We start from the raw sequence: 27992 nt of genomic DNA, 5'->3' as shown, positions 1-27992 counted from the left end.
TTTTTATCTTGATAAAAAGCATTCTTTGGACTGGACACAAGACTCAGGTTGGATGAATGCAGTCTCTAAAATGTGACAAATCACGTTAAAGCAGCACTTTACCTCCACCTATACACTGGAGATCGAAATTAGAGAGTATTAAAGTATTAAAACTTGATTTATTCTGAAATATTGTTATTTTTTTGTTCATAATTTGATAGAATATGTGTATGTCTATTCCACTGCTGATCTGGCATGTTTTTTTAAATAACCATGGCACTTCAACAAAAAACTTGATTTTGTGAAAAAACAGTGAGCAAAATTAGAGAACACTTTCAGATACCAGGTCAGTGCTGAACAGGACAAGGATCTTGTTGTTTAAGATAATTTGGACTGAAAGCCCACTCTGCAGTGACAAAACCTCTCATCAGCAGAAAGAATAAAAAGGCTAGACTTGACTTTGCTGAGGAGCTTGTTGTGTGGACAGAGGAGAACTAGTCACAAGGACACAGATTAATTTAAGTCCCTCAAAAAGGAGAACACAGAGTGACTTCAGTGATGAGTGTACGTTACATTTTTTTGTGTCTGATGGAAACATTATGTTCAGTGTAGGACTGGGGAATGACTGAACCCAAAGTGTGTAGAGAAGTCCAGAAATTTGGAGGAGGAAGTATCTTGGTTTGGGGATGTTTTCTGCAGCAGGAGTTTGGCCTCTTGTACAGCTACATGGCAGAGTGAATGCAAATGTTTATGTGAACCTCCTTCAGCAACATGCAACACCTTCACTGCAATTGTCTCCGAATCAGCCCGAAATTTCATGCAAGACAATGCCCCCTTTCACACTGCAAAACAGATTAAACAGTTACTTGAAGCTGAGAATATTGAAACAATGAAATGGCCAGAACAGAGTCCAGATCTAAACCCCACAGAGAATCTCTGGAAAATCCTTGGCAACAAAGTAATGTCTAAGAAACCCACTACAGTTACCGAACTGTGGAAGAGACTGCAAGAAGAATGGACCAAGATCAAACCAGAGCAGTGTGAGAAACTAGTGATGTCCTGTGGGCGCAGATGTGCTGAAGTCATTCAAAGCTGTGGCCTCTACACTTCCTGTTCATTTTTGAATCCTATAGAAGAAAACATTGTTTAAATCTTCTCTTACGATACAATGGTTATTGTTCTTTAATTTTGCTCACTGTTTTTTTGGATATTCTATCAAATTCTGATCAATAAAAAATAACAATATTTCATATAAATCAAGTATCAATCATTTGTTCTCTAATTTTATTCTCATATATATATATATATATATATATATATATATATATATATATATATATATATATATATATATATATATACACATGACATCACAACCAGACAGAAGTCCTGACAGCTCGTTTAAGAACACTGTTTCTGAATACAGGCTGTGTGCATTTGTCTGTGGACTGAACGTTTTTATACTTTCAGCATTTATAGAGCATCTTGACCTGCTTTATAATTTAAAAAAAAGACATAGAAACTGCACATTTTACAATATATGACCTTTAAATTTTAAGTCTTCTGTAAAAAATATGTATATATATTTTCACATACCTCCTGCCGGAGTGCATCAGATCCACTTTGAGAATCACTGCTATAGAAAAGTCTGGTTCAGCCTTTTGGGGTAAATGTAAGGGTCACTTCAGTGTGCGAGTGCAGCTCAAAACTCAAACTATGCATCTCCAAATTTGTCTGAGTGCAATTAATAATAACATTACATTAGTTGACATATTGGCTTTGTAGGCCTTATTCTGAGTGCTGTTAGGGCAACTTTAACAGTATGCATTTTACACAAAGCAAATTACATATTAAGAGCTTTTCTGTCACATTTTTAAAAAAGAGTAAATGTGGATGACGATTATTGTCTTTATTCATGTTTAAACTAAATCCGGTTTTCATTGTTCCACTCTCTACCTCTAAACTGCACATTCAAAATGTTTTATTTCAAAATAATAAAGTCACAATAATGCCAGAAAGTCAAAAAAAAGGAGGAAATGAGTCTTAATCCAAAAAGCAGCATCAGTTTTGCATTCACGTGCAAAGAGAGTTTATCCATTTAGATGTGTTACGTAACGGGAGGATGTAATCTGTTATATAACAGCGTAAGTGAAATGTGTTTACATTGGTGGATTCCAGTGTGTGTTTTTCTCCCACAGCCACAATTGTTTGTTCTCCTTAACATCTGTAAGATACCGAAAATGAAAATTAAAATGAAATATTGCTTACATAATAAAAATAATAATAATTAAACAAACCCATGTCCTCTGCTAGCTGTGAATTTTCCCTCTATTGTTTTCCGGAGTCAGGAACGCGCTTTAGTACATTAGACCTCCACATACTTGGTTCTTTTGTCTTGGTGGCCATGTGTGAAGGAATTTGCAGCTGTGTATCGAATGTCAGAAAACCTCTGATAAATATTCCCTTCATCCGGACGTATCTTCACTTTTGTTTTCCTCCATCAGTCTACAACTCATAGGAACTTCGTCATTTCCTTCTCAACCTGTGGTACTAACACACGCTGCACAGCACACACATGATGAAAACAATATGAAGTAATAGAATGAGCACAGTCATTCGTTATTCACAGACAATGTAGCCGGTGTCTTCACTGTCTTTTGGACCTCAGTGATGGATGGCCAGGATTTCCTCTTAATCATTTGTTTTGCTGTTAATTGTGGTCATGGACAAACTCTAAAATGCTTTAGCGCTTCCTGTACAGGAGGCTGTTTCCCAGGAAACATGGTTGTTTTAAGTTTACCTGAAGGATTTTACTCCCCAATTTTAGTTTAATTTACCATAATCTTTTTTTATATATTAATATTTCAGTATATTAAAAGTGAAAATTGTGAATCGTGCTCATTACCTGAGGGTCATATGACCAAAAACATCCAAATGACTTAATTAATCGTTTATCAAAATTGCTGTTGGTTCATTTTTCTGATTGACTTAATGATTAGTCAACTTCATTCAAACTTTTTACAAGAGCAAATCTTTTTATGTTTGATCTGCGTCCGTTACGTTATGTACTGCTAATCAGCACTGGACATGAGCCTGTGGTTAATATATGAAATAGTCACTTTGTATTTGGGATACAAATTATTATTTTCATTATCTATAGATATTTTCTCGATTAATCCTTTGGAAAATAGTGAAAAATGTCAATGTTTTGATTTCTCAGTCCAGAACCCAAATATTTGAATAGTTTAATGTAATATAAAACACACATTTTAGAGGCTGAAAAGAGCATTTACTGTCATTTTATTCACAAACATTGACTTCAACAATGAAGCCATTATCCTAAGAGATTATCTTCCTGTTGATTGACTAATCATTGCAGCTGTACTTTTTAAGACATGCATAAATTTATGTGAAACCCCTCACTAAACACCTAACATTACACTTTTGTTGTATCACATTTAGTTTGCAAAATGAAGATGAAGTGATGGTTGGTGTCGATTACACAAGAGGAAAAAAAGAGGGCGAGAGAAGGAAAAGAGGCCTCCAATCCAAAGAGCCAGTGCTTCTCTTTTACCTGCATGTCATCATCTCAGAGTGATCATCAAGAGAAAGTTTATGAATAAATATTTCTTTTCATACTGAGTCAGTGGGGAGAAGTCATTTCATCCTCATCAGACTGAATCACATTCTGTCGTACATGGTTTGAACTGCTGCTGTACACGCTATTATTTCTCTCCGCTGAGGATATTTTTGGCTCCAATGTGGCAAGCACAGAGATGCACAGAGAAAGAGACAGAGGGAGAGATAGTGATGGCTGTCAGAGGGAGAGAGAGAGAGACTCACAGAACTCCCCCGGCAGGCAGTGTGTGGGATCTGGGGCCCGGGGGCCCTTTGGATGGCGAGTGCTGAATGGGTGCCCTGGCGAGGTGACCAGGCTCATTGAGAACAGGTTACGAGGGGAAGGGAATGCTTTTGCTCTGCGTTTGCCCCCCTGACCCACTGTCCAACGTCTGCCTTGGCAGCTTTGAAACTCAACATATTTATTTGCGACGCTCTGAAGAGAAAGGGTGGAGCGGCTGTCAGGATAAAGTCATCGTCCTGCTGACAGCTTCATCTGCTGTTGAAGGGCAGCTATGACAGGCGCACAATGTCGCTGCGTCGGCCAGCCCTGGGCGAAGGACTGTCATCTGTGGACATGCTGGGAATCTCGCAACCATGTCCCCTCCCTCCCCTCTCCCAAGCTCCCCTGATACGCCAAAACTGTTTCTTTGGCCCTGTTAGAAATGTTTTTCATCTCAGTGTACAAGGATGTCAACTGGGTGGGAACATGTGGGAACTCTCCATTGCTTAGATGTAGTAGTGAGTCAACACTTTTGTTAGTTTTATCATTTGAAGGAGGGGACAGATCAAGCAGAAATGTATGTTTCAGCCATTCCTAAATACATTAAGATATAAATATGTAAATACATGCACATATGTATATCTATTGCAGACTAACCAAAATTCCCTCCAAGCTGATATTTGTTTGTCAAATATAATTCAATACTAATTGCTTCAACCGCACCAAAAACCATAAAAGTTTGAGCTGTAAATATAAATGAGTTGGTTTCTAAAGATTGGTTGGCATAAAAAGATATGAACAGTATATTGTGAGCTCTAAGTTGAAACTCTGCACTACTTTTATTAATGTGCAACCCACCCTTTTGTGAATGATGTCTCTCTCTCACATTGTTGCTTGACCAGACTGACCAAAGCACTGCGTGGTAAGACTAAATTGTATAAACGGAGATATGAACTGGCAGCAGCGTGACCTCTGTGTACCGGCCCTGTACAGGTAATTGCCCTAGCCATGCTCCGGGTGGTGAAGCGGCGGTGCTGCGACCAGCTGGCGTCGGGCTAATATGCACGGGGCACCCAGCATCCTTTCCTATCAATAAGTCATTATCTGAGCCATGCCACCGATGGGCATCCTGCAGGCCTTTCTGCAGCTCAGACAAAGAGGATGAGAGAATGTTGGAACGCTGCCCAGGTATGAGGTGTTAATCATGCCACAGAGGCGCACGGACACTTCTGCGGCATAAACAGAATTTAAGTCCCAGCACCTTAACAGGTTCACTTTGTATCTTCAATCTAGATGCGTTGATTAAAAATGATGTGAGACGATTACAAATATTTCAGTGTGCTCACAGAAATAAGCTCATTATATGTAGAAACATATTTTGCAGACATGTTTGAGCCAGATTTGGCCTCTTCAGCTTCCCTATCCTCTTGGATGTTAATCAGCAAAAAAAGTATTAGTACAGTATAGTAACTATAATTAATATGATGCTAAAAGAAGACACTTTAAATGAACATTAAAGGTAATTTAGTAGGTGACAATGCTTTCAGTTGTATTGTATTATTATTTCTGAATTAAGTATCATGTCTCTATCAAGGAAACTAAATAGACCAGATGTAAATGAGTTCATTGCTAACTCAGGTACATCTAAGAAGCTGTGATCTGTCCCTGTCAAATGAACAAATAAGTCAATTATAGGCCTATGGGGCATTGATAGTGTAACAAATTACTAAGGATTTTAGTACTTCTCAAGTATTACCATTTTATGGAAAGCGTGCTAACTTATGTTTGACTAAAGTGTTGGCGTACATTTCTACAAACCCCAGATGTGTTCATTCCTATGGCTGAATCTCAACGTTTCTAAACTGTTGCAGCCTGTTCTCATGCCATAGTCCTCACATACTGACACTTGTTGACACGCCGCTGTCACAGTTTTAAACACACATGATTCATTTTGTGAATTCAAACAACATCTATTAAAATGGGTTTTTAATCCCAAGTAAAGATTTGCCTTGGTGGTGGTCTCTGCTCAGGAAACTAAACCACTCGGTTAGGTTAACATGTAACAGGATGCCAAATACATTTCATATTCTGTGGTTTGTAGAAACGTACAATGCGACCGGCTGTCATCAAAACTGATTATTTACAAGATAGATAGAAATGTATATAGATGCAGGTAATAGTGTTTGACCTTAATTCAAGAATCTCTGAGTTCATTGTTTCTGTTCTCACTTCTGAAACTAAACCTACACCCTCGATTCAGGAAGTCCGGTCTGAGTAATACATCCATGACATGAGGGGTTATTAGACACCAAAACACTTCACAGTAGTTTAAAAACAACCAAGAGGCAGGATTTTATAACTCTGGGAAGTTACCTCAGCTGCTCCATTGTTTTATCCGCCATCTCTACGACCACGAGATAAACGGACCCTGTTCAGGTTACAGAGTTATCTAGCAGTAATAGGGTGTGTGTTTGATTGGCCGATGCAGCGTGTTGGCCGATGACACTGCATAGCTCTGAGACAAAAGTTAAGCCAGGGTCAACTTCTTTGCAGGACAACCATGTGTATTAGGGCTGTTGGAACGAAATTCAGAAGTTGTAAATTGAATAGTAAAAATATTTACTGTATACTAATCAAATGCTGAAATTACTATTCACTTGTGTATTTTTATAAATGTGCTGACTAATGTTAGCGAATATCGTGCTTTTGTCACATATTATGAGTAATTGCAGTTTTCTGAGTCAAAATCTTATCGTCAGAAGTGGCAGAAAGCGATGCATCCTTTAGAGATCATGAGATGTTACCGAACGTAACCGGCGTACTGTGAAGCATCTGCATCGAGATCGCCTCACCTGACCATTTAGCAATGTATGGGACATTTTCCGTCAACAAGCGACCTGAGAGATCGCACGGCAAGCTAATGTTTGGTGATCTAGAGTCTGAGGAACCGCAGCTGAAGCAAAATGAAGAATTAATCCTCCAAATCACGGGGCTCACCAGCTGAGATGGAAATGTTGTGAAAACATGGACAAGTTAACGTTTTTCACTCTGTGCCCATGCTTAATTATTCTTAGCAAGAACGCTGTTGATAATATCAAAAGCAATGTTGAAATGCCCTCTAGTGGACAGAATGCATCACAGTCACATGCCGATAGTGGTCAGGTACATATTAATATATTAATCATTTAATAATAATAAGGCTAAATTTGAGCATTCAAAATTTGAATATTATAAGAATATTAAAAATAATAAGAAATGAAATTCAAATAGAATTGGCAACACTAATTATGTGTTGTTGACAGCGCCCTCTGCATTGCTGTAGTCATTTGGTAGTGTCATAGAAATAAAAAAGAAACTCTAAAGGCCTTCAAGCACCACGTATCTGTTGTCTGAAATTGTAGCACGTACAAAAAAATAAATACGACCTCACGTTGTGTCAATCACATTTACACACCAACTCTTTGTGGCATTAACCGCCCCCCATACAGCCCCACAATATCACCACTAAATCTCTTAGCACCATTTCTACCATCAGCTCAAATTACCGGCCACCTCAAATTGATATGAACAATAACAGAAGAACGCTTGTTAATGGTGAACATAATTGTCCCAGACAAAAGGCCAAACACCGCGTATCACACTTTACAGCAGGAGAGAGCAGAAGGCGACGTCTGGGCTGCAGCCAGTGAGCAGGGAGAGACATTTCACTGCAGATATCCATCTACCACCTGAATCACATTTCATTACTGGGTCAGCCATTAAACACAACGCTGGACTCCAGAAGCTCCACTTTTACAGCCTGCCACACAACATGACATTGCTTCTGTTGGTAGATTTCATGAGTGCACACGGCATACAGCGGGAAACATAGTGACTGTGTGTGTGTATTAGGAGAGCAAGACAGTGTGTAAGCATGTGTAAGTGTGCTTTATAAAAAAAAAACATATTTATATATTCATATTCCAGCTATAGATGGTAAGCATTCAAAAGTCAGTAAGGCAAAAAAAGGTCTTAAATGATACATTATCATTTATTATAGTGATCTCCTGTGGCGTCCCTACCGGTGGTGTGCTAGTGTTTTTCATTAGGTACATTACATTTGGCACTGCAAAGAATAACTCCAGCCTGTTGGGGATGTTAAATGGGGTAGACAAAGCTTAAATTCTCCACTGCGTTCATAACTGGCTCACCACTCTGCTTTACTAACACACTGCTGCGAGGAGGAGGGTTAACTATCAGCCATAATGTGTAACTGAAGATCAGCCTCCCCCTCCGGCTTCACTCCTCACACCCCACCACCCCTCCCGCTGCACCCTCGGCCCTCACCCCCCCCCCCCCACACACACACACACACACACACACACACACCCCTCCCAGCATCCCCTGCTGCTGTTGTTGGGGTGGTCTCTGCTGTCACCAAGCCGCCGTTCTTTCAGCCGTCCCTCTCCCTCCCTGTTTTTTTTCTTCTTTTTTTTTTTTAGGCGTCACAAGATTACTGAAGCAGTGCTGACATCTCTATCAGCCTGACCTAACACTCTGCCCTTTTCCTCCCTCCCTCTCCTCACCCTGCACTCCAGGATCCATCACACTAGCCTGAGACACTCACTACTACACATTAAAAATTAAATAAAAGGGTAAGACAAAAAACTCTAAAATACAGAAAGAAAAACACAACTTTTCCTTTCCAGCAGGCAGCACATGAAATAAACACTTTGGTGCCCCCAGCACTTAACAGTAATTTAGATAAGCCTGCTCTAATTCTCTTTCTCAACTCAGACAGATATTTCCAGAAGGTATTTCCACGGCATCCCAGTGGTTTAGTTGTGTTAACGCGTTATCTAATATGTAGCTATGATGTGTTTAAATTGAAAACTCGTAAATAACTCATATCATGCTCATTCCCATGTATTAATGCTTTTTAAAATTTTTTTACTGCCAGTTGTGCAAAGCGATTAAGAAATTAAAATGTACTTTTGATACTTTAAAGAGAAAAATGTGTTTTTAGCAAGCGGCAACCTCAGGTGAAGCCAACGCGGAAGCGCTTCAAACATATTACCGTATATTATATGTACTTTATTATTTTTATTCATTAAAAAAAAAGTCTACTCCTCCCTTGATTTATTACCTCAATAAAAATGTTCCTAATGAGTTCTTTATGGTCTCAATCGCTACTTTCAAGTCTTCTTCAATACAGCATGATGTTCATTTAATACATTATGGTCCCATTTAGAGCCAGATAGATGCCAGTATGCTTTAGGGCATGGCTACTTTGTGACTGACAGGCTCAACCTGTCTGTGTTTTTATTTGATAGAACTTTGAGCTGTTCACAGTCTATTTTCAGTTCATAAAAGTTCATTTTTAGGTTCGTTTTTTAAATCAGTCATAAAAAAAAGTCTTGTTCAGCGCTTGGTTGTACTGAAAGACACTCCAAGGCTGTTCATTTTTGTACCTCGCTAACCAAGCTAGCTAGCTAGCACTACGGCCTATGACATTTGAAACAGATGCGTTGTAAACATTTGGGCCTATTATTTCTAAACTAAACTTAACTTAACTAACGAACCAAATCGTTAAAGTCTTCATTGCGAGCATGTTAGCATGTTGCATTTAGCTCAGAACATGACTTTGTGCCCATTTACAGCTTACAAATCTGTTAAAAGTCATTTAAAAAAAGAGTTGTGTACAAAATAGAGGATTGAAACAGTTGTTACGCTTGATCACCGCAAACATTATTGGCTATCATACAATGTTATAACTAAAGCTTAATACAATACACAGTCTAACAAATGACTTTATAAATATACTGTATGCTGACACTGATTGCAAAACGTTGACTGGCCGTTTTCTGTTTTATTGTCATTTTGGCCATGTATAAAAATTCTACACATATATTTGTCCTTCAGACTTGTTACACTGTATGTCCTTTTCAGCTCACAGCCACAAAAGCGCAATAAGGACTAAGGACAACAACAATAACACTGTTTGTATCCCACACAGTGGCTTTAATAGCATGATCTATGTAATTCTGCCCTTCAGTTTTCTCAACAATCATTCATCCCATCGACCACACACTTGGTAGATGAGCGGTTCTCAAGAAAACAGCATACAGCAACACTGTGGGCCAAGCATGGGCACAGCACAAATGCATAACAATAATAACAATATGAGATGTACACAAGTGCTTATATTAAGTATATGTACATTCACTAGGACAGCATGGACTTCTTTGCTATGGAAACCTAGAGAGGCTAGGGGGACAACAGCTGTTCCAGCATATCCAACACTGATCACGTCAAACACAACACTGTATTTCTTACTGCTATATACTATGTGATATGTAAAGTCTCTTCTTCCCGATGTCTTGCATTGACCTGCACCTTGTATTTAAGCATGTACCACACTAGTGTTCAGTCTGCTCTGGCTTAAGAAAAACAAAAGCCTGTAATTGTATTGTTCCTGCTGAATGAAGTGATTTTAATCCTGGTCTTTTCAGACATATGACCAGTCTCTCTTTTCATTAGTAATACTGAATTTCCCTCACTGAATGCTGTCTTTGCTCGCCGACTGCATTCATCCAGTCACCCCCCCAGTGTTAGCTTTTGAGATTTGTGAAGGGAATGATTTTCATCTGCAAACAAACCGCTGGTCTTGATAGAATTCCTCAGTCGGTCCAGCCTGAGTGTTGTTATTAAGCAACCTAAAATGACACAGTCTGCAGGGGGGGCCTGCCAGTGGAAATATGCTGTCCATTAGCTGTCAACAATGACCACTGGGTCTACCCTCCCATGGGACTGGCAAGCAAGGCATCGTCTCATCCTGAGTCTGGCTGAGAGATCACACAGGCCTCATTGTCTCAAGCAGCCTGGGGTCTTATTGTAGCAGCGCCTCTGGGAAAGGACAAACTTTCACGTCCGTAGTCTGTTAAAGAATGGGCTTTCTCCAGGCTAAGGCCATGAAAACCGAAATGGATGAATCTAGGGGAACACGGAGAGGCTACGGAGTAGATTTGGAATAGGGGCACCCCTCCTCAGACGAGTTTGGATTCCCCATCCAGACCTCCCTCTCCTTCTCCCAGTGCTGACCTCCCTTCTCCACCTCTGTTTAATAATGCCTGGGCCTTGGTCATTATTTTGGGCAGATGGAGACGGGGGCAGGCAGTGAAAGGAGCTGGTGTCACTCCTGAGGAGAGGATGGTAGGGATGACAGAGAAGAAAAAGCGAATCAGAGAAAAGATCAAAAGCAGAAGCTCGCCTTTCACTCGCCTGAAAGCGCTAAAGAGGATAAGGAACGATCAGGCCTGGGGTCTCCTGTCCTCTCTGGCAATTAGACTCAGCTGATGGAGAGAAAGGCGTGAATGGCAGGGTTCAAGGCCCTCTCTAGGACTCACACAACGGGAAGGAGTTTTTTCCCCGACGCCTCCTTTATCTTCCTCTCCTTTCAGAGTGTCAGAAATGCAGCTGAAATATCTCTCCAAAAAGACAGCACAATCCCCAATGCCAAACCTTAATCACGGTGGCTGATGAGATTGAGAGAAGGGGGGGTCGTTTGAGCGAAAACACAGATTCTTTTCACAATTCATCTCTACACTTTATGAGGCCAGGATTCAAGGGAGGTGTAGTCGGTTTATAAGCGATAATTAAATTGAACAAATTAGAGTCCATATTTCCTTGAGACAACAGGACAAATCCTACCCTGGGTACATAGTTAAATACCAATCAATAACCATATTTCATTGTTTTCAACATATATTATATAATGAAGCTACTGAGCTGAAATGAAATGAAAACCATTTATATTGCCCATTCATTTTCAAATGAAGAAAACATGAAGGAAAAAATAAAAGGTGCTAAAGCTGCATCAAAGTAATAGAAAACAAAATGAATTGAAAATGCATAATACATGCATGCATCAGTTTTTAATAAACAGCTGTTAATGGCGTTCCCTGTTGAAGGGGCTGCCATGATGGTTTCATACAATAGGTTGGACTGTTTCATACAATTTAGTATTCATTTTTTTGACTACAGAGCTGTCTCGGGCACGGCCACAGCAACATGTCCCACAGGAACCTATTATCATCTTCTACATATGCAAGAGTTTCAATAGGCCGTCTATCATCCTCACAGAGGGACATGTAGTTTTTGCTACAACTTTAACAGCTTGTCATAAAAGCCTCACTGGGGATTTCAATTACGCAGGTCATAAGAGAGTGAAGAAAGAATATTTGGGTCACACGCATTTAATTTTAAAATATATACTTTTGTAAAGGTTGCTTAAAAAAAAAGAAAAAAGAAGCAGATTTAAACCAAAGAAAAATAAAAACCAGCTGAGCTTTGTGTAGCAAGGAAGTTGCCCACAAAAGGGATCAAATTGGCAAAGAAACTTTAGGGGGATTAGAAACCATGTTTAAAAAGAAGGTTTGTCTGTGGAGTCCTCCCTTCAGTGGTTTGTTCAGGCATGGCAGTGTAGATCCCAACCCATAATCCCCCTGCAGACACACCTGCACAGGAGAGTATAAAGATCCTGGACTGAACTGAGTCCAAGATCAAACTTCAAGGAGTCTCTCCACAGAAGCTCCACAGCCTCCAGACAGACCCTGAAGATGACTCCCTCTGCCAGCCTGCTGCTGCTGCTCCTGCTCGGCCTCTCTCAGGCACTTCCTCTCCAGGAGGAAGGACATGAAGAAGAAGACCAAGACAACGTTGACATCTCCACCAGAATTCTGGCCGCCAACAACGGCACCGATGAGATCCTGTTGGAAGGAGACTTGCTGGTTCCCAGAACCAGAAACGCCATGAAGTGTTGGTACCAGAGCTGCATGTGGAAGAAAGCCTCCAACGGCTTGGTGTTTGTCCCCTTTACCATAAACAATCAGTTCACTGCTATAGAGAAGCAGAAGATCGAATATGCCTTGAAGGGATTCCACAGCCGTACCTGCATTCGCTTCGTCTACCGTTCGAACCAGTACGACTTTATCAGCATTGAGAGCAGAACCGGATGTTTCTCTGCTCTGGGCAAAACAGGAGGCAAACAGGTGGTCTCTCTCAACAGGCAGGGCTGCCTCTACCACGGCATCATCCAGCACGAGCTCAACCACGCTCTGAGCTTCCTGCACGAACAGACCAGGAGCGACCGTGACTACCATGTCAGGATCCACTGGGAAAACATCAACAAGCAGATGGCCTCCAACTTCTACAAGCAGGACACCAACAACCTGAACACTCCCTACGACTACACCTCTGTCATGCACTATGGAAGAACAGCCTTCACCATCGCATACGGGAGGGACACCATCACCCCCATCCCCAACCCCAACGTCCAGATCGGCCAGAGGAAGGGCTTGTCCCACTGGGACATTGTGAGGATCAACAGGCTGTATGGATGCTAACAACATCACATCTGATCAAAGTTGTTATTTCTGAAAACAAGTTTGAATATTCCTTGATAAGCAGACAGCACAATCTAAAAGAATCTGTGTGGATTCACAGATGATACTGGACACAATAAAATTAAAGCACAATTTTTGTCTGTTTTGTTTATTCATATATTTCCACTTATAAAACTTACGTTACTTATGTAGATCAGCTCTTACATACATAAAAAATAGCAAAATAGCAAACTTTCATAAGGCTTTGACACAAAAAATGTTATTGAAAATGTCAATCAGCTGTGCCGTTGACACGGTGGTGCAACGTACCCATGTTCCCCGCTTTGTATGTGACCGGGAAACATAGGACCCTTATTTTGAGAGAGGTCCGATGTTACCCGCATGTCATAGAAAGGGTCCTATGTTGTTTTTTCCACAATCAGTGCCTATTCCTATGTAGAGCCTTACAATACCCCCTAACCCTGTCCTTAACCCTGACCCTAACCTTAACCCTCCCAATCGACAAGGTATTGGAGACCCCTCCCATGACAGCGGGAGCGGAAGGAGGTGGTGCACCGTAAAGGCGGGGACCAGGGGGCTCTCTCAGACCAGTTTGATCTTGGACATGTGGAACATAGGATAGACACGCATTGAATGAGGCAACTTGAGCCTGACCGCCGCTGAGTTAATGACGTTCTGGATATTAAAAAAGGGACTGATGAACTTTAGTGCCAACTTCTTAGACTCCACCCTCAAGGGAAGGTCCCTGGTCAACAGCCACACCCTCTGGCCTGCAAGGCAGGTGGGGTCCTGGGTGTGGTGACGGTTGGCAGCAATGGCATAATGGTCCATGGAGCGTAGAAGAGCCGCCCTGGCTTGGATCCACATCCTAAGACAGCGACGAATGAAGGCCTGGACAAACAGGCGGGAAACTATTTCCTCCAGTGCAGGGAACAGAGGTGGCTGGAACCCGTAGGCACACTGGAAAGAGGAGAGCCTTGTGGCCAAGATTGTCAGAGTCTTGTTGCCATACTCCACCCACAACATCTGCTGGGACCAGGAGGGCTGTTTGGACTCAATACACCACAGAGAAGTCTCCATCTCCTGATTCTCCTTTTTCGGTTTGGCCGTTTGACTAAGGATGGAATCTGGATGACAGATTCACGGTGGCCCCCACAAGCGTGCAGAACTCCCTCCAGAACACAGAGGCATACTGGGGTCCCCTGTTGGAGACCACATCGGTGGGGAGACCATGGAGCCTGAAGACGTGCAGCATGAGCAGCATGAGTTTGGCAGTTTCCTTGGCTGATGGATGCTTGGGTAGGACCATCTTGCCTAACTGATCGACCATTTTCAGGCTGCTGGCGTGGCCACTGGACGGGTGCAGGCCGGTAATCAAATCCAGGGAGATGTGAGACCATGGTCAATTGGGTACAGGCAGCGGAACAGATGACCCGCAGGAGCTTGCTGTGGGACCTTGTGCTGGTTGCACACGGGACAGGCGTTGACAAACTCTTGAGTGTCCTCCTCCAGCCATGCCAATGGCATTTGATGCACAATCTACTTAGTCCGCTGATTGCCAGGATGACAGGTGAGTTGAGAGCTGTGGGCCTACTGAAGGATGTCAGACTGCGGGGCAGAAACAACACACAGGCGATCACGTGGACATGCGCAGGGTCCCGACTGGTTCTCCAAGGTGGCCTTAACCCTCTCCTCCACCTCCCACATGAGGAAGGCAACCATGTGTGATGACGGGAGGATGGTCATAGGCCAGAGGCTGGCTCCTCCTTCTCCAAGAACTGTTGAGAGAAGGCATTTGGCTTCACGTTGCGTGACCCAGGTCGGTGGGAGAGGGAGAAGTTGAAGCAGGTGAGGAAGAGAGACCAGCGGGCCTGATGGGAGTTGAGGCTCTTAGCTGACTGGAGGTATTCAAGGTTCTTGTCGTCAGTCCAAACCAAGAAAGGCTGCATAGTTCCCTCCAGCCACACCTGGCCAGGGCGTTCCCCATCACCCAGACGGGCCGTTCTGGTTCCCCTGGCTTAACCCCGGCAGACATCCCACAGTGTCTGGACCCATTGAAACCATGTGGAACACCTTGCAAAGTTCAGCAGCGAAGGTCTGGAACGAGGAGCAAGCTGGCATGCGTCGCTCCCATTCAGCCATTCCCCACAGCCGAGCTCTGCCAGTCAGGTGATTGATTTAGTGATTTAGACAGCAAAAATAAACACTTCATAAGATTTAAATACAGCAACAAACACAAAAGACCTCTGTGTATCTCTTTTTAAACTTTTTATGCATGTACACGTGACAGTGTGATGCGAACACAATTTTAGCTGAAAGATCACTGAAATTAGTTAAAAAAAAAAAGAAGAGGGATATACAAGAGGTGTCTGAAGCAAAACAGATAATAAAACAAAACACCAACAAAGGCCAACTTATAATTAATATCAGTGTGTTGGTCTCGCAAAATCATATTTACATCTCTTCTGTCAATCAGAGCTGTCGGCTGTTCATAGCCTCGGGCTCTTCTGGATCAAGGGCTTTGATGTTGGCCTGCTCCGGGACAACAGAGTGGCCCCACAGCCTCTGGGCAACAGCCCAGCTAGTACACACTGTGCCTGTGATTTACCTGGACTCTAACTCCCTGAAGGATTGTTAACACTATGGGGAGTGGTGAGGGGCATGTCCACTTGGTCAAAATCAAGCTCGTTACTGGGAGTAATGATTGTTGAATAAGGATAAAACAACTGAGATGTGAAACATTTAAAATATATATATATATTTATGACAAACAATTCCTGGTGCTTAAGGAGCGTAGACAACACATTTAGTTGACTGAATTAGAAGAATGCCGATTCCAACCCAGCAAAGCCCGACTTTGTTAAAAGACATTAGCCGGTTAAAAGTCGCTTGCAAGAGATCAACAGCAAGGACCATGATGATAATAATTCCCATTTCATGATTATAATACATCCCTTATGAGTGATGATGTCTGGAAACAGAAAGAATGAACAAACAAGATCCTTAAATGTGTGATGGTTAATCGTATGTGTGCTTTTATGCCATACACTCTTTTCTTCATCAAAATTAGTATAAAATCATACTGTTAATTCAATGTCCATAGGCAGGAGCAACAGTTTAAGGGTGAAGTGTTAGAAATAGAGACAGAATGAGCCACAGACCAACCAAGGCTTGCTGTTGGTTTGGAAACAGCCTGCTGCTCTGCAGTTTGCTCACTGGCAATGTTTTATGTTGGGAACCAGTGAAACACTTCAGTATGTTGCACATTCACACCATCTAGACACACAGCCCATGTATGTAGTTATTAATGCATTAATAAAGACTGTTGATGGATACTAGACATTCGCACCCTCTACAGAGCTTTATTTGCACCCTCTGTACTCTGTGCACGCACATACACACACCCGCAGCTGAGTGTTCTCAGGACTGATATTGAGTTATAACAAGTCTTTTGAGACCGATCAGCTGCAGTATTTGTGGCTCATCAGAATGCATATGCCACATCACATTAGTCCCCACGTGTGAACCGTGATTTTACTTGGTAATTTTGAAGCGTCTCGCTGCCTATACATATTCATGCTGAGCCTATATGTGTCAAATTGAGATGTCCTTCTAGTGTCCTTGACAGTGGGTTATTAATATTGAATACCTAAGTCAACATTATAACTAGATGAAGCCTTATACAGGTCATCGTCTGCCACATTCTCCACATCCTGTCCTCAAGACAATTGGACAAATCATCAAATTATTCTATATGGTTTAGCAATGTGTAGGATATTATATTAGGTGCACATTGCATTGAGCAGTTATGGGAAATTTAGTTTATTTCTCTGGAGGAGGTTTTATTCATGCTTTTTGTCACGCCATCCAGTGTTAATATACATCAATGACACTCCAAATGCTGACATCTTAAGTATGTAATCAGGTCAATCTACAAATACCTTCATATGCTACACATTTGTCACAAAATATGGGATTTCATATTGTACTTCATGAAAGCAGTTTAACTCTAATTTTACTCCTTTCTCATTTAAGAGGCTGCTAACAGAGCCCACGCGCTCTGACTTAAAAGCCATAAATCCCAGGGTATTACTCTGAACGCAGACATCTTAACTATTCCAATTCTCCAATCCCCAAATTGGTGCGGCTGTTGATGCTTGTGGCTGGTTTTAAAATCCTCCTCCTGCTCCTGAGCATTGTGCAACCCAGTACTGGAGGTTTGTCTGGCTGCTGTGCTTGATAGGATGCTGGCTGCAGGCATCTCGTCACAGCAGCTGAGTGGAGGTCACTGAGGTCCTCCTGCTTGTGGCGACGCCCAAGGGCCATCAACGCAGCGGGGAGCCCGGGTGCCGGTGAGGTCTCGCACAGCTTCGCCTCGCTTCATGAAAGCCTAATGAATAGAGGGGGGCTTGGAAACTGTGCTGCTAGACGCCCACAATCCTGCAGCACGGGAGCACGGAGAGGATGAACACGGCGTGCGGGGGGATTCAAAGAGGCAGTGCAAATATACAGAATATACTAAACTGTGATTATGTGCATTTATTGCTGTTAGAAATGAGACACAAAGTCTTCATCTGTGGTATCAGTTACATAAATAAATAAAGTTCCATGTGTACAGATCTGCCCCATCCCACTCACAAGCAAAGAGTCAAATACAGTAGTAGAGCACAGTGCATCCTCTATGTGGGATGAAGGGAAATAGAAAACTAAATTTAGGCACTCATCTTTGCGTGTAAAAATAAGTCCATACTGTCATGTCTAAGTAAAATCAGTCTGTCAATGTTGTATGCACATTACTCTTTATCCATTTTCAAAGGTAAATGTAAGAAACAAAGGAGTATGATGCAGAATATTTGCTACCTTGCATTGCTGTACATGACCATATGAAAGCCTCAATAATTGTTACCTTAAAATTCATCATATTTAAATCCAGAGACCTTGCTCTTCAGAATATAGAAAAACGGTTGATGATAATGATGACTTGTACTTTTTAAAGTAACCCATAATGAAATTTACTTCCACCCCAGCAACAGTTCTGTTTTCTTTTTCAAATGGTGGAATTATCCATTTTGGAATAAAAGTCTAGCACATCTATCTCATATAAATGACGTACAAATATACACACGAATGTTACATACCGAGCATATACATTCAGTATCATACGAGATGATATTTCAGCTGGTTGCAGGGGGACACAACCTGGGCCCAGGAAATAAAAATGAAGCAGCTTCCGATTGATAACCTAAAAGAATAAAGTGTACATATAATCTTTGGAGTTATGAGAAATCCCTCCACATTAATCTCTGCAGGATCCTCAGGATGGATTTCTTTCTTTGGTCTTGGTGCTGGTTGATGTGAGCTGCGCTGGGCTGTGCATCACCACAGCGAATAAAGATTCAAACCTTCAAGACACCCGAAGAAGAGCAGATCCTCTGGAAACAGTTTATAAGTAGGACACCTACAAGAGTTTCTTCCTCCTGCTGCCTCTCAGCTCACTGTACTGGACCTACAGAGGAACACAAGTGTCAGTCTATTAGTCTTGTTTTACCAATAATGCATTACTCTTTGTTCTTCTTGTACTGTTGTTATTCAGTTACTATTGCAAAAGCACTAAAGCTACTGAGCAGGGTGACCATAGTCGTACAGACTAGTCACCGAACCAAGAGGCCCAAGGGCATCGAAGGCGGGGAGGGAGGAGGCAAATGGGGTCAAACAGCTTAGAGAGAAAAGGACAGAGGCAGAGAGGGTGAGGAGGAGAGATGACAGTTGGTAAAAAGAGAGAAGACGGAGGAAATAAAGGAAGAAGAGAGGACACGCATGGTAGAGGAGAGAAAGACAATAGATTTCTTGTGAATCGTTCACACTTCAAAAAGGTGTCTGGTTAATGGCCATGACATAAAATCGTGCAACCTTCAGGACAACTTCTGTAGAATTTATTATTTTATTTATTTTTAATGATTCTTATCACTATTATGGTCTCAGACAGTCCAAAATATGAGTTAGCAAGAACAACTCTCTCCCAAATCCAAAAACTAGAGTGATACATCTTAAAGTTGTGATGTCATCAAGTATAAAGTGTGGAGCAGCTCCACACTTTATACTTGATGACATCACAAGTGTAAGATTTACGTCTCTGGTGGCTTTGAGAGAGAGCGGCTCATGTTCACTCGTATTGTTTGAACTTTCCTCTGCCGTGGAAAGTGATGTCAGTTATTCTACAAAATCAGCTCCAACTTATTTTGTTTCTATTTGGTTGGTGTGAGTTGCAGATACAGTGTGCAGACGGGTATGTTGCTGTTGCTGAGGGAGGGGAGTTCATCCAGGAGACACCGCCAGCAGCAGCAGCGTCTCCCCTCTCAGCCTGGGAAAAGCTTGCCTTGCTAAGCAGCAGACCTCCACCAGGGATGTATCATGACCAAAACACAACAGAAATTATACAGGGCTACATAATTATACAGATGAAGCTAATTATACAGACAAGAGGGAAGAATGCCTGGGAGTTGTTTAAGTAAAACGCAAAGCCAGCGGGCTCTGGGATTTTGGGCTTCCTGGCCGGCTGATCCAGCGGGACTTACCTTCTGCACATCTGAAGGAACCCTCGACAGGAAATCAAGCACTTCATTGTTGTCAATGCTGTACGGGTTCCGTAATTTCTTGGTGAATTTATTGATACCTAAAACAGAAATTCACACCAACATATCATTAGCACTAGTCTCTTGTGGTTGCACTCTTTGTTTCCACACAAACAAATGCCTGCAGAGCAGATGCATGCTGTCCAAGACATATTGCTTTAAGTACTACAGTATGTGCCTGTCTCTTCTTTTACTTTTTAGACCAGGGTTTCTTAAATTGGGGTACAGGGTACTTTGGAAGGCTGCAAGAGGTACAGGAGATTTCTTTTAAATGTTGATTTGATAAATATCAGTCATGCATAATTCCTAAAATAATAATACTTAATATTCAATTAAAAAAAATGTAATTGTAAGTTCTATAAACCACATTTTATATCCAATATACTGTAAGTAATTTAAATGCATTTGTTAACTGCGGTAAACTTTCAACAAAAGCAATCATGTGCACAGTTATGCTTGTTCACTGTGACCCAGTTTCAATATTGAATGACAGACAAAATCAAGAAAATGGATTTGTGCGAAAAAGCATGACATCTGGCAACACAGAAAGTGCAACTTACTACTGCAGCTACAATGCTGTCTCTGTGTTATTGCATGGTGACAAAATATTGGTTTGACTTGAATTTAGTAATGGATTTTAAACATTTGAAATGTTACATTTATGTGTTGTTTAGTGATAGGGGTGCTGGAGCTCTGTATTGTCCTTCTTAATATAGGCTTTTTTATCCTACCCAAAAAAGTTTTGCGATGTCCAAAAATGTGTGTGTGTGTGTGGGGGGGGGGGGTTTACAATATTGAACAAAGTTTGAGAAACATTATCAGTAGCTAATGGTAAAGAAAATAATGGGGAAGAACTCTCAGGAGCAAATACTCCTGTGAGCATGTAAATCTCATAATAATAAATAAAAATAAGGATCTTTACCATGATGGGAAATTAGGTGAGTTAGTGGACAGGGTCTTTGAGGAGTGAAGAGGTAAATAAAGGCAAATGGACACATCAGCAGAAGAAGAAACAGATGACATACAGTCATAAACAGTGTTTGAGACTCACCCCATAATAAAACCACGTAGCGAACAGGGATGCAGTAAACAAGGATTGTTGCAATGGCAAAGACCAGCAAAGCCAGACTGGACAGAAATGGCACCGACCAGTTGAAAGTGCTGACAAATGAAGAAAAATCTCTAAGTGTTGGGGAACAATTTTGGTTTCAACTTAATTCACAGATTGTGCAAACAATAAAGAACTTGAAGTTAAACAAAATGTAACAGAGGCCCCTCTAATGCAGACTTTTTCCTTTTGTGTTGGATAATTACAGGATAAGATAATTAGAGTATGACAAAGCTCCCCTATTGTTCTCATTATCAGGTACATACTTGTATTTTGAGTTTCTATTAGAACATGTTTACAGGTTTTAATGATCAAAAAATACATTATTGGGGCGGCCGCTGGCGCACTGGTTAGAGCAGTTGCAGAGGCTGAAGGTCCCAGAGGCAGTGGCCCTTTGCTGCATGTCTCTCCCCCCCCCCCCCCTCTCTCTCTCTCTCTCTCTCACCCCATTCCCTGTCTGTCCTACTGAATAAAGGCTTGAATACTGCCCAAAAAATAATCTTAAAAAAAACTAATTTCCTCACACTGTCTGTCTGAATATACCTGTATTCACCCTCCGTTTTAGCTTCTGTCTCTTTAAGACCCCCCTCCGGAAAAAGCCCAGTCTGCTCTGATTGGTCAGTGTTTCTGGGTCTCCTACACATGCTCCCTCTTCATCTCTGCACCGTCACTGCAGCCAGGGAACGGCTATAACCGCACTTTAGTGTCACTTTCTACCTATGTATAGTTGCAACATCACAACCGTACAAAGATCCTGGTGGCTCGTTTTAAAGTGACATTTTCTGAATACGGGCTGTGTGCATTTCTCTGAGGATTGAGAGTTAGAATAGAATTACTTTAATGATCCCAGACTGGGAAATTAGTTGTGGTACTTCTTGGAGCACCTGGTTTATTATAAATAAAAAGACATGGGAAATCTCACTTTTTACAATATGGGACCTTTAAAATTTTCAGGACATACGACATTTTAAGAAAACGTTATACTTAGAAACCATTTCATAACGTGATCATTTGAGATGCATCAAATAAATCTAGTGAACTGTAAATCATGACAGATCTTAAATTCTTACTTTTTGATCCTCTCTCCAAAACAGGCGATCTCATCCAGCAGGTTTTGAAGCGTGATGATTGTTTCTTGGACCATGTGGATTTTCTCCATCAGCCCTTTTCTCTCGGACTCCTACAGCGAAAGACAAAAAAACAAACAGAAAGTCTTCAGACGGTCCAACACAAAGTTTGAAAGGGTATGTTAACGTCTCTTATTTGTTATTTGCATTGGTGAGGATTTTTATTGAGGGGAAAGTAGATCAGTTTCAGCAGGTACTTGTATTAGAATATCAACAAAAGTACATAAAAAATAATGAATCTAATCAAAGGTTTGTGATGGTTGCTATAATAATTAGTGAGCCTGTCAGACAAGCAGCTCATTAAATCACTGTTGAAAGTACCTTCAGTACTAAATGTCCAGGAGGAAAATGTACCATGTATAGAATTAAGTGTTAAGTGAATTTCAAACGGCTCTATGTCTCAAATCAGACATGATGCCTGAAACTTTAAGCCCTTTAATAATAATGTCTGTCTTACAAGTGTCTCTGAGAAAGACACGTAAACATTGACTCTTTGAAGGGCGCTCTGGATTAGAGCATCTGCAAAATGTGAATGTAAAGGCACATACGTTAACAGCAAATTAAAAGATGGCTTTTTGAAGTAAAAGCTCTTCAGAATGGGATTGGGCTTCACATCGTGAAAGAGTCAAGGCACCGTTCTCAGGCGAGTCCAGATCCCGGGAGGGAAAGATGGCTTTAAAGTAAACAGAGGAGACCAGACTCTCTGAGTGAGAGCCAGACTTCAGACAGAGACACGGACACATGTCCACATCAAACGCAGGGAGACTGAAGGAGGGTTAGGGAGGACTAAAGAGAGGAGCTGGGGGCGGAGGGCTGGTCGGTATCAGGGGACTGTTTACTGGCTAAAGCCATGGTCTTTGTCACTATGCCATCTCTGTGATATATGTTTGCTTCTGTGAGGGATTGCTGGCTCGGTGCCATCCAGACGAGCCTGGGAAAAGAGCTGTAGAGGCGAGCAAACCTGGGATATTCCACATGTACAGCCACTATCAGTCTCAACAACCACATGTTGGACAATTCACTTTCACCTCAGTCAAACATGCATCAAACCTCCCCACTGCTCCAAAGCACTTGAGCCATTTCAGGGTCATGTTCCCACTGCAACCAGTATGAGAACCACTTTACATCAGGCCGACGCAGGCCATTCAAACTGCTGTCACTCTGCAGGAATATTTCATTGCCTAAAAGCATTGTAGACACTTTCAACGCCAACTTTTAAAATGAGCTTTGAAAAGGCATGTCTAAGTGCTGTCATTAGTTCCATATTGATGGTATTATATGGTGTGTTAAGCTCAGGGACTTTCCCAAATGCAGCAGAACCTTTTCCCCCTCCCCTCTATTAGCATATGAATATGTTTTGACATGTGGAAACGGGTCGGTGAGGTCTTCATTAAGCTCAAATGTCTTTTGGTAAGTTTACAGAAAAAAAAAAAAAAAATCCAGCTCGTGGCTGGCAGGAATCAAAATGCATCAGAAGATTTAGTACTGAATAAAGAGCTTAACGACATGAAATCATAGATTATATGCAGATACTTTAGTCACCATGTCAAAATAAACCTTTCTATTATCGGTGTGTACTAGAAATACAGACGCTTAGTCAGCAAAGAACTGCAAACAAAAAAAACACAGGTACATACCTTCTCATCATCCTCATCCTCATCTCCCAAATCCATATTGTCCTGAAAACAACAGCAACAACAACTGTATCAGAGAGTTAGGATGTTGTACCATATAAACTGTGTCTCATTTTAACGCTGGGACTCTGTATGAACTCCGGTGTGCCCATGGGGTCGTCATCTGACAAAGTGCAGGGATCAGCTGTGACCCTGAGGTCAGCCTCCAAAAACACTCTGCAGGACAGCTGACGGACAGGCCGTGTTGGCTTTGTTCACCAAAAACCAAGGCAACTCACATTTCTATACCAGAATATGTTAAAGCAGCAGTGATCAATGTTTTCATATCAACAGTAGCTCACATGAGTACTTATATATACCATAGAGGATTATCAACCGGCTCTGCAGCCCCCCTCAGCTCTACTGAGCGTTTTAGCATCTCACAGCTCTTGTTCACTCTCACAGCACTTGTTTTTGTCCTTTTGTTGCAAAATGAAACCAACAACCAAATTAAAGGCCCTGAAAAACACTTTTTTCCCCTCAATCTGATCCTGAATACGTTCAAACAGCGTTCTTTATCTTATATTTTTTTCATCATCATGTTTTGTTTGGTCTGGTTTGAAGTGGGTGGGACTCAAAGGGAAAAAAGGTGATGTCACACATTATTTGTAAACCAATCAGGATTGAGCAACATATGAATAAAAACCTGATGACACTTAAGAGGTTGTTTGCTCATGTTGCCAGCACTGTGGATACAATTTGATTACTCACAGTGTCCTGATGAAGCAGGTGTTAGAGATTAACTAAATTACCATTACTGAAAGGCTGACAGGCTATACTAAATGATATATACAATGTTATTTTAAAATGAGCTAAAACATTACTTATCAAAGACATTACTTCTCAAATCAGTAATGTCATTTAGTTTATTTTTTAATGAGGAAGTAACTTATTACCATTTCAGTAACTAGCACAACACTGCTCACTAGTTACTTATCACTAGTTCACACCTTTGCGTCAGTTTTATTCTCCCAAAATCTGTCATGCATGTAAAATGACTTTAGTGTCACATTTCCATACCGTATATTCATTAACACTGTTGTAAAGCTGAAATGATTAGTCCATTAATCGATTACTTGATTGACATAAATTATCTGTCAGTTATTTTGATAATTTATCTTGCACAGCGGGTGCAAGCGGCCGAAGTTCAGCCACACCTAGGGAGGTGTTCCAGGCCCGTCCAGCTGGGAGAAGGCCTTCATGGAAGACCCAGGACCAGGTGGAGAGATTATATCTCCACACTGGCCTGGGGACGCCTTGGGATCCCCCAGTTAGAGCTGGTTAATGTGGCCCGGGAAAGGGAAGTTTGGGGTCCCCTGCTGGAGCTGCTGCCCCCGAGACCCGACCCCGGATAAGCAGTTGAAGATGAGATGAGATATTTTGATAATTGGTTTATTTATCAATGTTATGAATCATTGTATGTGCAATATCTTTGTGTAAGGACTGTTGGTCTGTTAAAAAAACAACAGATTTCTCAAAAAAAAATCATTAGTTGCAGTCCTACATGGTTGAAAATCAGCTAATATTTCCCTGATGCTACAATATAATGAAGTGCATTGTTGTCTGAACAGTGCACCGTGTATGTAATTTACTGTAACCTATAGTCTGTGTAAATACAGCTGCTCCTCCACACTGAGCACAGAAGAATCCATCCTTTTTCCTGTGAAACGAGAGTGTTCACAGTGCGGAAAAAAGCACTGTGAATTTTGACCTTTTCAGAGCATGGTGCTAAAAACCTTGTGTAATTTGACCGGTCACAACAAGAAGAGGGCAACAGACCAATTACAGTGAAGAGGAGGACGGATTCAGGACAATAACTAGAAGCGAACTGAGAAGAAAGCAGCATTGGATAAGCAGTGCAAATTAGTTTTGGCTATAATGACATATTGCCTTAGTCTATTTTTCTATGCTTATGTGTTATTTTATTATTATGTAGCTAGGTGCAGCTAGTTGCTATGGAAACAAACCAGCAAAATGTCATTGAGGTGGGTTGTTTTTCTGCAAATAAAAACGAAGTGTGAACACGAAGCAGCAGCAGGAGAAGAAGAAGAGGGACGTGGCTAATGAAACTGGGGCTGGACTCACCACGTCCTGACTGACCCGACCGGACTGGATCTGAAGGTAGTTCCACGTGATGAGTAGGACCAGGAAGAGGGGCAGCATGTAAAACTCCCAGTACCACACTGTCACCAGAAACACCTGCAGGCGGAGGGGCACAGAGGTCAGATATCAGTGAGGTCAGACACAAGGGGGGTGGGAGTATGAAACAAAGTGCTCTTCATTAAGTCACATCCAAAGACATTTTCAATAGTTCCTGAATCCCCGCTAGCTAAAGGTTGATCCAATCTGCTATTGATTTAATTAGCAGTGGTCAAGCTGATGAAGGCTATCCTGGCACTATCAAAGCCTTTCTTCCTGCATACAGTTATAATGCATACACTGTGAAGGGCGACCACTCCGCTCAGCTGGACTGACTCCCCCTCCACCCCCTGTATATGCATTGACATTAACCACATAAGTCTAATTGAGCTGCCCCTCTCATCTTGTGTACATTAAAGCCGACCACACGATTCACTGCAGCCACGGGGACTCTGTGTTTGAATGTGTCATTAACATCTATAATGGCGCTAAATGTGATTCCACCTGTGCGTGGCCCAGGTCAAAGAGGATAAGAGGATAGAGAAAAATGGCCTGTGATATGTCGATTGCACGGCTAAATGGAACGATAAAATAATCCTGCCACAGAGGCAGCGCCGGGCCAAAATGGCAGTGAGCCACAAGGCGTGGGGAAAGGTTTACACGGTTTTATATGCTAATAAAAATAGAAGTGAACATCTGGTAAAGACATCACTCTCCTCTGAGGCACCAACTGACATAAAAGATGGCAGATCCGCCCCCACCCCACCCGACCCCACCACCACTATCACCATCAGATTTAATGTGCAAAAAGCCAAGCATGCTCTTGTCTGTGTTATCACGAGCCAAAACAGGGCCTGGGACAGAAGAAAAAAACAATTCCTCACTGAAAGGGATAGGTTTTATTAGAGCGGACTTTATAATGACTGGGGGAGCCAGGACAGGGGAAAGCCAAGTCACGCTTTAGTGGAAATGTATACCCAGGCCATAAAGATTGTGATAATTACAGCCTATTTCAACTTGAGAGGCATTACACAGCCTTCAACAGCAAAACGGGCTCTGGAAATGCAATCCAGATCAGAGAGAGAAAAAAAGAAAGAAACTTAATGTTGGGAGAGCTACTGAACCGGAGGGTAGCATATTTTCAGAATGCAGCGGGATTTCCACACTAATGCTCGGGGAAGGGTTTGCATGGCACAGCGGTAATCCAAGAGCACGGATATCGCTGACATCATTCACAACATTCATTGTATTAAAGCGGTACCGTGGAACCTTTACGTTACAGCAGCTCCTGATTATTATGGATTATCACGGGATAATGCCAAAAGTGGAGAAGAGTCATAAAAGTCAATGAACCATAATATCTACCAAAACATTTGCTTCTATAAGCTACTGGTCATACCAGGAGTAAGGCGGTAGCTGCAAAGTGTTTTGAATTTAGCAGTAGCGAATTGAGCAAGTAATTCAAGACCTCTCTTCACGGTGGGGTACCCACCCCCAATGTTCCACAGACTCCCAAACACACTGGATGGTCACTGAACTCCTCTTGCTTCATTTTGGCAAATATTATTATTAATAGAAAACTGTATATTCACATGCTCACTCGTCAGCACAATCACAGGTCTACCAACACGGCCTGTTAAAATCACAAGGTCGCTGATTCACAGGCAGATTATAACACCTCTGTCATCAGGTGTTTCTCAGTAAAACGGAATCAAACTTAGATCATCTGGATGCCACTCCTCTTCAGTAAACTGGGTCTGTAGTTGAATTGTCATAAAATTGTGTTGCTGTGAACTGACCAGGTTATCATAGTGTCGGTCAGAAAGCATGAGAGCACACATGGTCTGTGGCGCACAGTTCTTAAAGAGTATATATCGAAAATACAGAGAAGTACTACAGACTGTCAGAGAAGTACTACAGACTCTCAGGTAGCATTGGAATACAAACAGGAGCTACAGTGACCATTACACTGTCCATTGCCTTAAACGATTGTAAATAATGTAAAAATATATTATTCTTAAATAATGTTGAGCTACAGCCTGTGATCTATTATAGTCTATAAAGGCTGCTACTGTAGGATTGATGCTTCTCACTGGGATAACCCGTACAT

The 27992-nt window shown here is 41.7% G+C and overlaps 2 protein-coding genes across 5 annotated transcripts in view; one reads left to right on the top strand and one right to left on the bottom strand.

Moving 5' to 3' along the window:
• Positions 1-12417: 12417 nt before the first annotated feature.
• On the top strand, positions 12418-13203 carry LOC310947297 (high choriolytic enzyme 1-like; the record flags this gene model as incomplete). The annotated part of the gene is made up of 1 exon (XM_083914083.1): positions 12418-13203. One exon carries the CDS (start codon positions 12418-12420, stop codon positions 13201-13203), a length of 786 nt encoding a protein of 261 aa, XP_083770209.1.
• A 4850-nt stretch (positions 13204-18053) lies between these two features.
• mctp2b (multiple C2 domains, transmembrane 2b) overlaps positions 18054-27992 on the bottom strand; it is a 37099-nt gene continuing 27160 nt past the window's right edge. For all 4 annotated transcript variants that reach the window (XM_083940126.1, XM_083940125.1, XM_083940128.1 and 1 more), the window contains 6 exons: positions 25829-25942; positions 23708-23749; positions 22014-22123; positions 20887-20996; positions 19779-19876; positions 18054-18709 (listed from right to left, as the gene is read on the bottom strand). In XM_083940126.1, coding sequence (XP_083796252.1) covers positions 18662-18709; positions 19779-19876; positions 20887-20996; positions 22014-22123; positions 23708-23749; positions 25829-25942 — 522 coding nt within the window. In that variant the 3' untranslated portion in view covers positions 18054-18661. The remainder of the gene's footprint in view (positions 18710-19778; positions 19877-20886; positions 20997-22013; positions 22124-23707; positions 23750-25828; positions 25943-27992) is intronic.

Source organism: Echiichthys vipera (genome assembly GCF_963691815.1).
Source record: "Echiichthys vipera genome assembly, chromosome: 1".
Taxonomy (NCBI): domain Eukaryota; kingdom Metazoa; phylum Chordata; class Actinopteri; order Perciformes; family Trachinidae; genus Echiichthys; species Echiichthys vipera.
The sequence above is the reverse complement of the archived record's forward strand: the minus strand, read 5'-3'. Positions and strand labels throughout refer to the sequence as shown.